The sequence below is a fragment of the Cucumis melo genome, chromosome 1, assembly GCF_025177605.1.
Source record: "Cucumis melo cultivar AY chromosome 1, USDA_Cmelo_AY_1.0, whole genome shotgun sequence".
NCBI classification, from domain to species: Eukaryota; Viridiplantae; Streptophyta; class Magnoliopsida; order Cucurbitales; family Cucurbitaceae; genus Cucumis; species Cucumis melo.
The window spans coordinates 7,438,710-7,455,476 of NC_066857.1; the positions used below are offsets into that span (position 1 = coordinate 7,438,710).

At 35.1% G+C, this 16,767-nt stretch overlaps 1 protein-coding gene across 6 annotated transcripts; it reads left to right on the forward strand.

The window, feature by feature from the left end:
• The first annotated feature begins 2,844 nt into the window (after window positions 1-2,844).
• Window positions 2,845-16,061, forward strand: LOC103500065 (protein-tyrosine-phosphatase PTP1-like). Of its 6 annotated transcripts, none has more exons than XM_017047214.2 (9): window positions 2,845-3,263; window positions 4,106-4,202; window positions 4,336-4,418; window positions 4,567-4,707; window positions 6,503-6,637; window positions 14,168-14,313; window positions 14,388-14,529; window positions 15,462-15,542; window positions 15,655-16,061. In XM_017047214.2, exons 1-8 carry the CDS (start codon window positions 2,910-2,912, stop codon window positions 15,528-15,530), a joined length of 1,167 nt encoding a protein of 388 aa, XP_016902703.2. In that variant the 5' UTR covers window positions 2,845-2,909; the 3' UTR covers window positions 15,531-15,542; window positions 15,655-16,061. The 6 variants fall into 6 exon arrangements, 4 of the variants coding, with proteins under 4 accessions (XP_016902703.2, XP_016902705.2, XP_050945055.1 ...); XM_017047216.2 differs by having other exon boundaries at window positions 15,663-16,061; XR_007823216.1 differs by lacking the exon at window positions 15,655-16,061 and having other exon boundaries at window positions 14,393-14,529.
• The last annotated feature ends 706 nt before the right edge of the window (window positions 16,062-16,767 follow it).

Here is a 16,767-nt window from a genome sequence, read left to right on the forward strand (position 1 = left end):
ACTTGGATCTAGCCTTTCTTAGAGGTTGAAATCAAATTGATTTTAGCGCCGTTGGGGTTGAGTTTTCTTTGAATCTTGTTATTTAAAATGGTACTTAGATCTGACGCCCATGGGTTTCTTATTAGATACGAATCAAAAATCAAAATTGAATCAAATGAAGAAGTTAAAGAGATGCAATGTTTTGAAGTTAAAAAGTTTTTCTGGACAACCCAAAAGTCATAAAATTAAATGTCTAAGGAATTATGTATTTATTTAAGGGTTCTTTTTAAAAAATATAACAAACCGAAAAAATATTTACACTGTATAGTACAATTTTGAAAACGAAAGGAGCCCACAAGCTCACAATAGGAAATAACAAAAATGTCACAGTCAACACGCAATTAATCAACTATACGCGCGTGTAATTCTTCTTCTAAACGATTATGATACGCGCTTGTGTAGGAAATGATACACGATAATGTAAGTAGTATCAAAACAATTGTGTAGTTCTTTTTAACGATGGAAAAAATGCTTCAAATTTAAATAATCGTGTTGACCACGCTAAACGAGAAAGTTGACTATGATATGCTATTGTTTACATCATATCTACACGATCGTATAGTTCTTTTTAAATGATGGAAAAATGGCTTTAAATTTAAATGATCGTGTTGACCATGCTAAACAATCGTGTTGACTAGATAAGTGATCGTTTATATCACATCCAAATGATTGTGTAGTTCTTTTTAAACGATGGGAAAATGACTTTAAATCTAAACAATAGTGTGGTAGAAATAATATACATATATATACATACATCTATATATATAGTGATAGAAAGAATAAAATAATAAAAAACATCTATCATAATGGTGATAGAAAGAAATAGATAAACATAGATATATATTTATCACGGAATGAAATAATGAAATGTACAAAACGATAATAATAAACACAATGCAAGAATAGATGATTGTGCAGTAAAATAATATACCTTAAATGATCGTTGGACCATGGTAAATGATCGTATTGAATGCAGTAAAAGGTCATGTTGACTTAGTTACACGATCGTTTGGCCATTATAATCATATTAAATATAGTAAATGATCGTGTTGATATTGGTAAACGATCGTGTTGATAGTGGTAAACAATCATGTTAATAGTTGTAAACGAACGTGTACTTCAACGTAAATGATCGTGAAAAACTTAAAACTAACGATCTTTGTAATGAAATATAGAATTCTTATAGTAATACTTAAATCTTCTAAACATTTGAAATAAAAACGAAATTTATAATTCTTACCACAAACAAAAACAAAAACGATCCTCATAATGAGATAAAAAAAATTCTTAGGTCAATGTAAATGATCTTGAAAAACTTTAAACTAACGATCTTCATAGTAAAATACAAAATTTTTACAATATTACTTAAATTTTCTAAACATTTGAAACGGAAACGAAATTTATAATTCTTACCACAAACAAAAGCAAGTGGTAATAGTGGTAGTGGGTGGAGAAAGTATTTGGTAGTGAATTTAAAGGTAGAGTACTTTGTGATCATATTGCTAGTCAATTAGATCCCAAAGTAACATTTGATCCTACAATTAGATTCCAAAGTAATAATTGATCCTACTCTTGTATCATTACTTCTAGGAGAACTAAATCTTCGTGTGTGTGGATTGGAAAACAAAAAGTCCATGACCTGAAAAAAACAATAGAAATATATGAAGGTAAAAAGCATGTGAATCATATTTACTCTATCGATGAAAACAAGAGAAATACCCAAAATGTAAACTTAAGGTTAATAAAACAATTTGTTTCTAACAAATGAACTTCATCGAAGTTTGTTTACCTTTCTTTTTGAATTTTTGTAGGATGTTAAAGTGACTTTGAAGCAAAATTCAAAGGACAAATATTCTTTTCAAAATAAACGCAACCCAAAATAGTATCGACCTTTAATATTTAATGACTACAAGGTTGCATTATAAACAAAGAGAAATCATCTACAAAAAGTGATAGGAAATTGACATCATTTTTTTCTCATGACTTCAAAACTATTATAGAAGACTTTAACTTAAATTTGAGGGTGAATCTTTCAAAAGAAAGAAATGATGATATTAACTTTCTAGACATCAATTATTAAGTAAATTTTATTTAAAAATTTTAATGTAATTTTAATATTTTTTTCTCCAAATTTTATCCTTTTTATGACATTTAGGTGGAAGGTAGAAAACAAATATTTTTATTGGATTAGTTTTTTATTAGGTTTTTTTTCAACAAGTGATAAAATATTTAATATAGAACAGTTCTAAAAATGAAAAAAATCTACATGCCTACAATGAAAAATATAAAAAAATGTCATAGTCAAAACACGATTGATCAGCCACCTATGTACACGAATGTATTACAATCACGATACACGGTTGTGTAGTTCTTTTTTAAACGATGGGAAAGAAGACTTCAAATTTAACAACCATGGCAAAGGATCGTGTTGATCATGCTAAACGATCATGTAGTCCAATGTAAATGATCAAATCCAATGATCGTGTTGATTATGTTAAACGATCGTATTGACTATGATAAGTAATCATTTAGATTATATCAACATGATCATTATGTAGTTTTTTTTAAAAGATGAAAAAAAATATTCAAATTTAAACGATTGTATTGATCGTGGTAAACTATTAAGTTCTTTTTAAACGATGGGAAACAGCTTTAAATTTTATCAATCATTTAGATCAAGTATTCTTTAATATAAAAAAGAGGAAATAGCTTCGGATAATGTTGGTGTAATGAAACAATAGATTTAAACATGAGAATAAATTTAAAATTTCCTTTTTATCATTTTATTTTAACTCAAAGAAAGAATTCCATTGGAGAAACAGAGAAAAAAGAGCATCAGATGCTCATGAAATGAGGAATGAGGAAATGAAATGATAAAGCAAGCGCACTCATCGATTCAAATTCCCAACGAAATCCAGTTTATCGGATTCGGAACCATTACCAAACTTACATTTTTTTCCTCCATCCTTCATCCCTCTTCCGCCTTACAAGTCAGACCGCTGGGGAACCTCACTTCCACACGTTCCCGGAGCCATCATCGCCGGCATCCCATGGCCGCCGCCACCTCTTCATCCTCCTCCAACACTTCTATTTTCTCCCCCGATTCTCCCCCCACACTTGCTCTCACACCCCATCAGATTAAGCTTTGTTCCCAAGCTCTTGAGGCCTTCACGGACAAGCTCCAGAAGCCTGATGTCATCAACCAGGAGTTCGCTCGATTGCAGGTTCGGCTTTTCTTTTTATGCTACATTTGTTTCTCTTCTCCCGAACACTTGACAAAAACAGGGAGATTGATCTGGATTTTGGTTATTTCTCTTTGATCTAAGTTATCTCTATAAGAAGTTGGAAAATGATGGATGTTTGTATTAAGATTTAGATAGTGATATTCCTGAGTCTCTTTATTCATTCTACTTTCTTGCTATTTGAATTTTTAAGCTTTGCTCGGGAAGTTTCTAATTGAGGTTCTAGTGTTGTGGAATAGATTAAATGAATTTTATGGATTGATCACTTTTGTGTATCGATGACTTGGATTTTGTCTACGAAGCACGTACGTTTTGTTTGAGTAACCTGTCCATGTCCAACACATGTTTCGGACACTTGACATTTCAACAATAGTATAGAAATATGTCGGGCCCTGGTTGTTCAAAGTGAATACAAGCATGACATTTGTTCGGTACATATGAAATACTTACGAGGCATGATCAATGGAAAAAATAGCAATATACAATGAAAGTAATAAGTCTTAAGAGCAAAATATATCACACTCGCTTTGTTAAGCATGCAGTATATAGACTTATTATCGATTTTGAATTTCATTCCTATGTAAAATTGGTATACATTTTAAAACGGTATATTTTAATTAAAATATCAATGTCATGTCTATGTCCTAGATAAAAAAAAAAAAAAAAAAGAATGTGTTGCCATGTTCATTTCTAGTCGTTTCAGTCTCTTGTGTTAGTAATTAGGATTTTATATTACCTTTTTAAGTTGATAAATGTCTTGAATGTTGACAGATCATTTTTCTATGTTCTAATTCTCATACACTGTTGTGTCATTGTTGATTCAGGCCAAGAGAATAACTGCATCTGATATGAGGAGAAGTTGCTCTGTGGCACTTGACAACGTCAACGTAAATAAAAATCGTTACATGGATGTATTACCCTGTATGTTTGGAGATAGCTTTCTAATCTCTATGCTAGAATTTTTGTTATACTGAATTCTCTATTTAAAAACTAAAAGTTTTGCTTTAGTCGTTAATCCAAATTGATTGTTGGAATATTGTATAAATAATTTCAGTTGATGAGACTAGAGTTGTACTTGACTCATGTAAGGATTACAGACCTTCTGTAAGGGGTTATATCAATGCTAGCTTTATTTCGGTAAGTACAACAATTTTTCTTTATTTTCTTTTTTTGGCCAAGTACAATAATTGATATGCTTCTACTTGGATAATATTTTGGTACAAGTATCCCTTTTGAGTTTCCTTCCCAGCCTATTTGAACGTTGGTAATGACTGTTAATATGCAGACTTCCTCCTCAAAAAGCCTTTCTAAGTTTATTGCCACACAAGGTCCGTTACCACACACTTATGAGGATTTCTGGGAGATGGTATTTCAGTATAAATGCCCTGCAATCTTGATGCTTACTCGTCTTGTTGATAATTACAAGGTACTATTCTGTATGGACCACATGGTGATTTTAATTTCCACAAGATTTCATTACGATTTTATACGTTTTCTAAAAGCTATTGCTAAATATTTCTTGTTTATTTGAATGTGAGAGTTGGATGTTGCGATTGAATTTTAAGTGTAGTGAAAGTTTTTAGACATAGCCACTCTGAGTTGTTTCCTTAACTCCTTATCTCAAATTTCAGTAATAAGAAAGTGTAGAAAACTTTAGAAGCATCACGAGTAGAGTGCAACGGTGAACATAGTGAGTAGTTTGATATCGTGCATATTTACTGTTTTCTACCCCTTGTGAACTTGTCATATGAGGACTATAGGTGATATAGGTTATATTAATGAATCAATTGGAGAAGGAAATCAAGTCAATTTCCAATATTGCCGGTATACAATGAGGTAAAATGTTAGAGAAATAAATCTTTTATCAAATAAATTGGGTATTTTATCAGATACGTCTTTGAGAATACAGAGAAGGTTGATGGTCAAGAGAGTGAGATGGTCTCAAAGAAGGAAGAATCATCTGAATGCTGAAGAGAGGAAAAAAGATAGAAAGAAAACGAAGTCATTAACAAAAAAAGAATAGACAAAGGGGAGGACTGATAAACTATCAATATTTGAGGACCTTTTGAGGGGGCTGAAAAAACGTTGAAGGTGGTGGAGTCGGAATTTCAACGGAAAAATTGTTGACAATTGCTGCTAGAAATGAAAATTTGAAGGACGCATGACACAAGTGTCTTGAAGAGGTGGTGAAGGGATTGGAAAGGGGCAGTCGTGAAAAAAATGGAAAGAAAAGGAAGGAAATCATCAACGGTGGCCATGACCCAGGATGAATGCATGTGGAACTGGAGAAGAAGCCCCAAGGGAGATGCTGATGCAAATCTCGTGCATTAGTGCATATCTGTAAGGAAAAAGGCAGAAAATCGATTGGGTGAGAAACTCTTTATCACGGGAATGGTAATGGCAGGACATTAATGTGGAGGAAGGGTATATTTGAAGTTGCGCTCTCATCAGCTGGGGACTTCCTGAAGTGTGCAATGCTCCTGGGTTCATGCGACCTTTTCGAGTACTTTCTCATATTGGGAAGTTGGCTAATCATTTGACAAAATCTGACTCTGATTCTATTTACCTTGTGTTTCACGTATCTCTACTCCAGATAGTTGTTGGACAAATGATGCTGTTGATTCTATTTCCTCCTAAAATTGACAACTTGATGGTACTTGTAAACCCCATTGAGCTACTAGAGATACTTGCTTAACTAATGAGAACATGTTGGAGGTCCTCATTTGATGAGAAGGCAGTCCATCTACTCCTACTTGGGAAGGCATCACAACCGTGGCTTCACAGTTTCTAAACTTTCACCTTGAGGAATAACTCCCAATCATGAAAGTTCACTCGAGGAAGGAAAAGGGAGAATATCAAGGACTGGGGAATAAGAAAAGTGAGGATCAAGAAATGGGGAATTGAATCAAGAGATAATGAATTGGGTAGGGGGAATGTGGAGAACATGAAAGGGTGGGTATAATTTATTATAAATATCAGTAGAAATTATGTTAAAGGCATGTTTTATTTTTTCTGGTATTGACGTATTGTAACCATAGTCTTATTGTAAGGAGATAAGGGACTCAAAGTTTCCTAATTTATTTCACATTATTGAATTCTACCACTATTTCGTTATTCCTGCTTAACGTTCTTGATTGTTTTATATTGTGATTTAGAACTTTTTTTCATGAGGAAATTGTGAGTTATAACTATAGGTGCCTAACTTCTAATAACTTTTGCAGATGGTAAAGTGTGGAGATTATTTTCAGGCAGAAGATGGTCCTAGAGATTTTGGTAATCTAATTGTTGTCTCTAAATGGATAAAATCTTCCAACTCCTCTCTTATATTGCGCCATTTGGAGGTGAACCATAAAGAGGTAATTTCTTACATGCTATATCCACATGTGTGTATAACTTCTATACGCCAATCAAAAGACAAATACTTATGATACATGCCCCCAATATGGTTAACTGTAAGTAGGGATCAGAAAATTAGGGGCAAGATGCCAATGTGAATGGACTATTTTAGTGTCATATAGTTAGGGGGTCAGCTGGGTATATCTCGAAGGTGGTGAGCTGAGTTAGAATTAGCATGTGTGTGTGTGAGAGAGAGAGACATACTGAGGACAAATAAAGAGCAGATAAAGTTGAGCATAGTCGCATAGAGAATAAAGTGTTAGGGTAAGGATTTAAATCATAGGAAAAATAACACTAACTATAATGCAATCTCAAAGAAAAATGACAATATCAATAATCTTTCGAGAGGGCTCTCTCTCACTGGAAATCCGGTCGATTCATCAAAACTGTGCATTTCCATCTCTTCCTCTATAGTACGAAGCTAGTGGTTTTTTTTTTTTTTTTTTTATAATTAATCAATCTGTTTTTACTCTTACACACAAATATAGAGGAATGGGTGCTAGTGCTAACAATTATTGAAAAGATCAATTAGACCTTTGGTACAAAACCGAAAGAAAACAATATCAAATTGAAATCAGCTTAAGGTGAGAGATGGATGTAACCACCTTATGGTCAAGTCCAAGAAAAAAGTTGTTCTTACCTCGAGGTTGAAACACTCTACATGGTTGGTTATTTCAATCATGTAAGACTGAAGCAAGGCTTACAAAATGACATGCTTGAACTCTCAATTTCTATTTGTTAGAATTAGTGGGCTTGGCCCATAGGGTATTTTTGGAAAGATTTACCCTAATTCCTAAATCGTTTTCTTTTCCATTCCATTGTGTATTCTATTTATTCTCCCTCATTGTACCTATTATTTATCGGAAAATAATAAAAGAACAACAATATTGTGGTTTTTCTCCCTGTACTCAGGTTTCCACGTAAGCGTTGGTTTCGTATTTATTGTTTTGAATATGGTATCTGAGCAAAACAACAACGAAACCCTAGAAATCAATTTAGGAGAAACCTAGACCAAACCAGAAGCTGCCAATGTCGCTGTTGCCGTTGTGAAAAAATTAGTCCACTAGATTTAGAAGCCACCAATCTACACAATGGGCCAACCTTCGCCATTGTTTGTGCAGCCCTCCAACTAGAATCAACCTCATGTGCAGCTCCTATTAGGTGCATGGGCCCAGTGCCGTCGCTTGCTCATCTTACCGCCCTGTCCAGCCTCCTTTACGCGTCGTCTGTCCAATCGTCCTACCCTTTCGGTCATCCACAGCCCCACGCACCACCCATGCGCTCCAGACCACAACCCTTCTGCAAATCTGTCAAATCTGTAAATCTATCAAATCTTACAAATATGTTAAATCTGTTCGTTCACGTGCCACTATTCGTCGACCCTTTACAACAACCTTTTTTCTGTGGTAACGAGACTAACCAACTCCATAATAGATTAGGGTTGAAGCGGATGAGTCTTTGGCACATTCCAAACCAATCGAGTTGTCAATTTTTCCAAGATCCCGGTAATTTAGCTCCCTAATTTGCCTTCGGATTATATAACTAACTTTGCTGCTGCCTTTAGTGCTCGATCCTCGACCCCATGATAATGAGAAAAATAGTGGGAAGCTAATCTCGGTATGTGAGCCCTAGAAGAAATAGTGGCACACCAAGGATCAGTATTGGAAACTCTACGGTCGTTTCCCAAGATGTAAGAAACATTCCTCCAGTGACAAATTAAACTCGGACGTGCCTATGTTAGTGAGACTGCTAGCACCTCTCATTTAATTGGTCCTACTGCAAGCTAGACTAGCCCCCCTACTCTGGGCGCCATTGCTTAGTCAGGTGTGCCTCAGTCCCTTGGCCTTATCAATGTTGACGGAAAAAATCCCTAGATTTTAGACTCGGGGGCTATAAATCACTTGATAGGTTCTTCGGAGCACTTTGTCTCTTATATCCCTTTTGCCGTTAATGAAAAAATCTCGATAGCCTATGGCTCTTTATTTGCTGGCAAAGGACAAATAGTTCTTTTTTACGGTCTCTCTCTCCAGAATGTTTTGCATGTGTCTAAGCTTTCTTACAACTTGTTATCTATTAGTAAGATCACCCGTGAGCTGCTTGTAAAGCTACTTTCTTACCCGAATTTGTTTATTTTCAGGACTTGGGCTCAGAGAGGACGATTCGCACTACTCGGGATGGTAGGAGACTTTACATCCTTGATGATGATACCTCCGCTAGTAGTATCTCTAGGACTAGTTTACTGTCTTCCTATTTTAGCACTTCTAAACATGACTTTATGTTGTGACATTTTCGGTTGGGTCACCCAAACTTTATTATATGAAATATTTGTTTCCCCATCTATTTTCTAAAATTGACGTCTCCTCTCTATCTTGTGATGTGTGTATTCGGGCAAAACAACATTGGGTTTCATTTCCATCACAACCATATAAATCCATACAACCGTTTACTCTTACCCACAGTGATGTTTGGGGTCCTTCCAAGGTCATCGAGGATCTGGGAAATGGTGGTTTATAACTTTCATTGATGATCATACCCGTCTTACCTGGGTCTACCTTATCGTTGATAAATATGAGGTTTCCTCTATTTTCTAAAACTTCTATCACACCATTGAAACACAATTCCACACAAAAGTTGCAATTCTTCAAAGTGATAATAGTCGAGAATTCCAAAATCATAACCTTAGTGAATCCCTAGCCTCCAAGGGGGATTGTTCACCAAAACTCGTGTGCCTACACTCCTTAACAAAATGGGTGGCCGAGCGAAAAAACTATCTTCTGGAAGTAGCCCATTCCCTTATGCTATCTACTTCCCATATTCTCCACCTTTAGACTCCCTTAGATTGTCTTAAGAAATCCTACCCTTCTACTTGTCTAATTTATGAGGTTCCTATTCGCGTGTCTGGGTGTATCGCTTATGTCCATAATTTCAACCCTAATTAGGCCAAATTTACCCCTCGAGCTCACACATGTGTGTTTGTTGGGTATCCCCTTCATCGGTGCGGTTATAAATGTTTTCATCCTCCGTCCAGGAAATACTTCATCACTATGGATGTTACTTTCTGCAAGGACCGACCATACTTTCTCGTTAGCCATCTTCATGGGGAGAGTGTGAGTGAATAGTCTAACTGTACCTTAGAGTTTATCGAACTTCTATTACTATGTTTGACTTCGATCTTCATCTCATTGTCCTACCCACAACTAAGTTCCTTGAAAAACGTATTATAGAAAGAATCTAAAAAAGGAAGTTGGGCCCCCTACTAGTCAGCTGTTGGCTCCAATCCAAGACTCAGAACCTCCTCGAGATCAAGGTATGGAAAATCCTACTGAACCTTGTATTAATAATAAGATGAGTGAGAATGATAGGTCTGATGTTGCTGTTCTTGTAAATGTGGAAGAAGAAAACAATGATAATGAGACTATGGTTAGAGCAGAAACTAGTAATAATGAAGTTGAACAAAGTCATACAGGGAAACTTGATGTGTATGATCCCTCTCTTGACATTCTCATTGCTATGAGAAAAGGTATCAGGTCCTATACTGAACATCCCATTTGCAAGCCTTGGCTCTACCATTATATTGAAAAATATCTACACTGCTTTAGAGTGTTCGGAAGAATGTTGTCATGGAAGAGATGAAGGCTCTTGAAAAGAATAAAACTTGGGAGATTTGTGCTCTACCCAAGGGACACAAAATTGTGGGATACAAATGAGTGTTCTCTCTCAAATACAAAATAGATGAAACACTTGACAGACACAAGGCAAGGTTAGTTGCAAAGAGATTTACTCAAACCTATGGTGTGGATTATTCAGAAACTTTTTCCTCAGTTGCTAAGTCAAATACTAGTTGGATGTTAAGAATGCTTTTCTGAATGGAGACCCAGTGGAGGAAGTCTACATGGCCCTCTGCCTGGATTTGAAGCCTAGTTTGTTTAGCAGGTATGTAACTCCATAAATCCTTACATGATCTGAAACAGTCACCTAGAGTATGGTTTAATAGGTTCACTACTTTTGTCAAGTCCCAAGAGTACAGTCAGGATCATACTTTATTTACAAAGGTTTTCAAGACGGGGAATGTTGCAGTTCTGATAGTTTATGTGGATGACATTGTTTTGTCTGCAGATGATCAGACATATATCATTCAACTAAAGCAAAGAATGAGTGATGAAAAGTCAAGGATTTGGGAAATTTGAAATGTTTCCTTAGAATGGAGATGACCAGATCTAAAGAAGACATCTTTATGTCTAAGAGAAAATACACCATTGATTTGCTAACCAAGATAGGTATGTTTGGATGTCGTCCTGCTGATACTCCTTTTTTAATTCAATTGTAAGCTAAGAAACTTCGATGATCAAGTTCCAGTTGATAAATAACAATATCAGTGCCTTGTGAGTAAATTGATTTACTTATCCCGTACTTGTCCTGATATTTCCTTTGCTGTGATATTTCCTTTCCTATGAGGAACACATGGAAGTTGTCAACAAAATTCTGAGATACTTGAAAACGATACCTGGTAAAGGGTTGATGTTTAGAAAGACAAACAAAAGGACTATTGAGGCATATACTGATTTGGTCTGGGCAGGATCTATTGTTGACAGAAAGTCTATCTTTGGTTATTGTATCTTCGTTTGGGGCAATCTTGTAACTTGGAGGAGTAAGAAGCAAAGTGTTGTGGCCAGGAGCAGCGTTGAGGCCGAATACCAAGCTATGAGTTTAGGGATATGTGAGCAAATTTGGCTTAAGAAAGTCCTGTCTGATCTTTATCAAGAGTGTGAGACACCATTGAAGCTTTTTTGTAATAATAAAATTGCTATTAGTATTGCTAACAACCCAGTTCAACATGATAGAACTAAATATGTTGAGATTGATCGGCATTTCATGAAAGAAAGACTTGACAGTGAGAGCATATGCATTTCTTACGTCCCTTCGAGCCAACAAGTCTCTAATGTTCACATCAAGGGGCTTCTCAGACCAAATTTCATCTTTTGTGTTAGTAAGTTGCGCCTCATTGATATTTTCGTACCAACTTGAGGGGAGTGTTAGAATTAGTGGGCTTGGCCTAGGGTATTTAGGAAAAGATTTACCCTAATTCCTAAATTTTTTCCTTTTTTATTCCATTGTGTATTCTATTTATTCTCCCTCATTGTACCTATTATTTATCAGAAAATAATAAAAGAATGACAATATCGTAGTTTTTCTTCTGGTACTCGAATTTCCACGTAAGCCTTGGTTTCGTGTTTATTGCTTTCAATAGTATTCATCAAACTGAACCAATGCTTGAAACAATTAAAGGAAATTATTGCCTTGAGACAAAATATGGAAAATAAGATCTTTAAAACAATTAAGAGATTAAAATTTTTTCCAAAGCTAAAAGCCAATAAAATTCCCTAACAAATGATAATCAACGATCTGACAGATCTCCTTAATGCTCAAGTATATTCCTAAAATGATAGAAGGAAAATAATCAAATACCACAACTTCTAAAAAGAGGAGGGTTGTTTAGGTTGGGAAATTGAAGTGTTTGCAGGTAGTTGGGTGACAAACCAGGTTAGAAGCACCGTGGCCAACAAATGATGTGCTCAAGGTTGGCATGCACATAGATCTGTTCACAGGGCTGGGGGGATAGGAACCCCCCAACCCACATTTTCGATCCCCATCCCAACAAAATTTCCCTGTCTAGTTTTGTGAGAATTGGGGTGGGGATTCCCCGGGGGTAATTTTCGGGGATCAAGGTTACCCACATGGGAAATTCCCCATTGTAAAGGGAGGAGAAATGCTGGCCACAACTGGATATCTTGAAATTAGTGACTAAAACAAAGAAGTGAAGGTCGAGGGTGTGAAATTGATGGGTGTGTATTCTCAAATTGGCGACAGCATGAGTGTTGAAGAACTTGTTGAAGGTCAAGATGGATATTGTTTTGAAATATTGAGGGTGAAGGAATGAAATTGAGAGAATTTGATATTGAAGAAGCTGAAATTTGGGTCTGTAATTATTATGAATGTGAAGCAATGAAGGGTGTTGGACTATGAGCATTTTATGGGTATTTCATGGGGTCATGATAGTGATTAAATTTATTTCATTTAATTTGTTGTTTAATGTCAAAAGTTTCAAAGCGATTGAAACATCAACATGGATGGATATTTCATTGGCAAATTTAACATATGGAAGTTAAATTTGTTGAATTTGTAGTTACTTTTATTTTTGGTTTAATTTTGCAAGTAACTACTCAATTGAGTTATGTTTGGCATTTGTTTCAATATGCTGTCTATTTTTATTTTATTTTATTTTATTTTTGGGGAGTAGCTATATTACTAGCCTATGAGAACAATTTTTTATTTTTTTGATATACGTGAGTGTCTGGGCTCGCTTGTGCGCACCTTGGCTAATCTTACGTGACAACCCGTCTAACCCTACAATATTTATGTGTCAAGAAAACTCGTACGAAATTAATTCTTAGGTAGGTGGTCATCATGGATTGAATCTATGAGCTCTTAGTTAGTTATGAGATCATGTCTCCTTCTTTTACCACTAGGCCAGCTCACAGTGATTCCTATGAATAACAATTTATCTCTTCATTTCCCATTTCATTTTGATGGTCTCTCTTCTCTTTCTTCTTTTGATCTTGAGTTGAGTTAAGAGTAAGTATCCAAGAGTTCTATTAGATTTAGGTAGTTTGAGATTGTTTTACTATAATTAGTTGTTTTATCTTGATGAGACAATCACTTCTGTGCTTACAACCTCTGCAAAGTAAAAATTGTCTTTAGGACCAGCTTCGTAAGCGGGCCTCATGTAATATGAACTTTTCTCAAGATCTTGATGGTTTGGTTATTGTAATTTATAAGCACTGTTTTTCCATTTAGTTTATTTCTTTTAGTTTGGAAATTATTGTTATATGGTTTGTAGATGTTAGGACTCTTCCTCTGCACTCAGAAAAATCCAACAACAATACGGAAACAGATACAGTACTCTGTGGATATTTATATATATATATCAACCAGAAAGTGTTCCCGATGAAAGATCAAAACAGAAATAAAAGACTATATAATAGCAAGATGAGTAATATGGAAATAGTAGTAATGAAACCCCAACAATTCGAGAAGCTGGCTCTCTCCCTAAAAGCCTTCACAGTAGCTTTTCATACAAAATAAAGACTGTCTCACCAATCCCTAAAAACATTCCTTAAATACCTCCATTCCCTTGGTGGGACCCACCCCCAAAATATTCTTTTCATTTATTTCTATGGGCCGAGCTGTCTTCTTGGGCGTTCCCTTTTTTTTTTTTTTTTCCTTGTGCTTGTAGGTATGTATGATAGGAGGTCTAATAGTAGATGTTTATTTACATTGTAATTGCTAGTAGTGTTAGTTGAGTTATACTTAGTTTGCTAGTGTTACTCTATATTTCGGATTTCACCAACACTATTTATTGATCCTTCTGTTGTCCTCTTCTGTGCTTTCACTGAGCTCTAATCACGTTTGTCTCTCCATCGACTTTGTAGTCGGAAGAATCTGTGGCTGTTCTACATATTCAGTACCCAGAATGGCCTGACCATGGAGTTCCTAATGACACACTTGCTGTTCGTGAAATGTTGAAGAGGCTGTATCATTTACCTCCCGATCTTGGTCCAATAGTGGTGCATTGCAGGTATATCCTATGCTCATCATGGTACATTCAAATAGTGCTCGTTCACTTTATCTGGGGTTATTTCACTTCTTCAGTGCAGGTATTGGAAGAACCGGAACATATTGCGCATTTCATAACACAATTCAGAGAATTCTTATTGGAGACATGTCTGCTTTAGATCTTGTCAGTACCATTTCTTCATTTAGGTCCCAGCGAATTGGAATGGTTCAAACCCTGGTAAACTAACTAACCTTTTATCCTTCTCTATATCTGAGTAGTACATGCATAATGCCACACTATTCTTGCGCTGGTATAACCATGAAGGCCATTCTCCTTTCCTTCTTTTTCTTCAGAAACAGAGAGAACAAACAAATAAGCAAGGCTTATGTGGAATGTAAAAATGTTAAATATTTTGAACTGGTTTTCCTCTTTAAACCACCACCTAATAAGCACGAATGAGCACTTTGGTTTAGCTACGTGTCAATGTTCTACACATGCTAGAGACTTGAACACTTTGATAGTTCTTTGACATGTTTGGAACATTTGTTAGTGTAATAGATGTAGACATGCAAAAAGTCAAAATAGAACCAGTATTAGTTAAACATGCACCAAAGACTGATTGCATATACTAAATAGACGCATATACGACCAAAATAATAAAATTTGATAGTGAGCGAAATACATCAAACTAATTTTTCAAGTATACAAATGCATAAACTCATTGACTTTAAATTTGGATCTTGTTTAAAATTAATAAACATTTTTGAACATGTATGTTTTAATGAATGTGTTTTTACCGTTTCCATGTCCTAAAATTTTAGGGAAAAAGGATGTATTATTGTGTCTGTAGTATTCATGCATGTGGTTCTTAGTCCGCCGTATTGAAGTTCAAAGGAATCCAAAATTCTCCTATAAAGTCACCTAGAATTGCAAACATTCAGATGTTGCTGACTTGCTTGGATCCCTCAAACTCGTTTTCTTGCAAGAATCACTTGGTTCTAAATCATGTTATTTTTCCTATTTCATACCTTTTTCTCGTACACTGATTATGTTTTTTCATCATACAAATAATTGTGAATTGTGATTAATTTTTTCTTTCTTTTACTTTTATCACGTTCACGGAGTTCCTTTTCCACTCCTAACAAACTTGCAAGTCCTGTGTCTATTAGGATCAATACTTTTTCTGCTATAGAACTATCGTTGATGAACTAGAAGACCTTATAGCTGTTTCACAGTAGAGGCTCGAAACGGTATGGTTAATTCTCAGATGCTATCTTCATAACTTGTTTTTTAATTTCTTTTTAATATTATGACATTAAGTTAAAGAATAAGTAATACAACGTTCCCCCTCCCTTTATAAAGTTCTGCAGGATATCGTTTCCAACCCAATTGCAACTGCTCGTTAATCTTTTGACTGACAGACTAACAATGGACTATATGTGGGGTCGGGGGTTTTAGATGTATAAAGAACTTGCTCGATTTTACCTCACAGCATTCATGAAATCAGCAGCTGTGCTTCCAGGAAGTTGATTTTCTTGAACAACCGTTACAGAGAATGTGCTAACCAACTAATTTTCTCTTATGGTGCTCACCATTGAGCATTTCAATAATTGCTTAAATTGAACAAAATTGAACCATTATGAATTCAGGCATTGAATTTTTTAGATTCAAATATTTTGTGCAAACATTTGCCACCCAAGTCATTGTTCTTGGGTTTATTGGAACTCCCTTGCATCGTTACAAATTTATTATTTCCTTCAGTTTGACAACGGCCTTTCTTGAGTATGCTTGATTTCAAAAATTCTGCTTTTAACATAAAAGCATATAGAATTAGAGGATTGGAGTTATAACAATGTCATTAGATATAAAATTAAATTTCAAATTATGTACCAAAATAAGCTTAGGTTGTAATTGTCGAAATTGAATCAATCGAAGATTTAATATTTCATTCTCATAATTGTACCAAAAACAATTTACAAACTTAGTCTATATTTGTGGACATGAGTACTAAAAGGTTGAAATGACATGGTTTAAAGTAGGATGATTTGGTTGGATGCTACTGGAGCATAAAATTATAATGTACTACGTCTATCACATCATGTTTAACGACATGTTGCAGGTTATTGACTTAGATTATTGTTGTTTGCATGTGCAGATCATGCTAAATTAATACCGATAGTTTAATTAATGTCACAAGTAATGATGTGAACACAAGATTACTCTGAATTAAAACTTCCACAACTTTTTAATGCTCAAATTCTAAATGTGTATTTCAATCTAGTTCTTCCTCTAATTGATAGATTAATCAAAGTCGTGGCAATTCTTTGACCAACTTGCTGTTTTATTTGCCAGTGTCCAAACCAATGATGATCTCTCTTTGGTAAGGTCAGAAAGAATTTACATTACTGATAAGAGATCCATCTATTTTTCCTGTTCTCTCAACTCAATATTTTTGCTTTATATAAAAGATGTCAA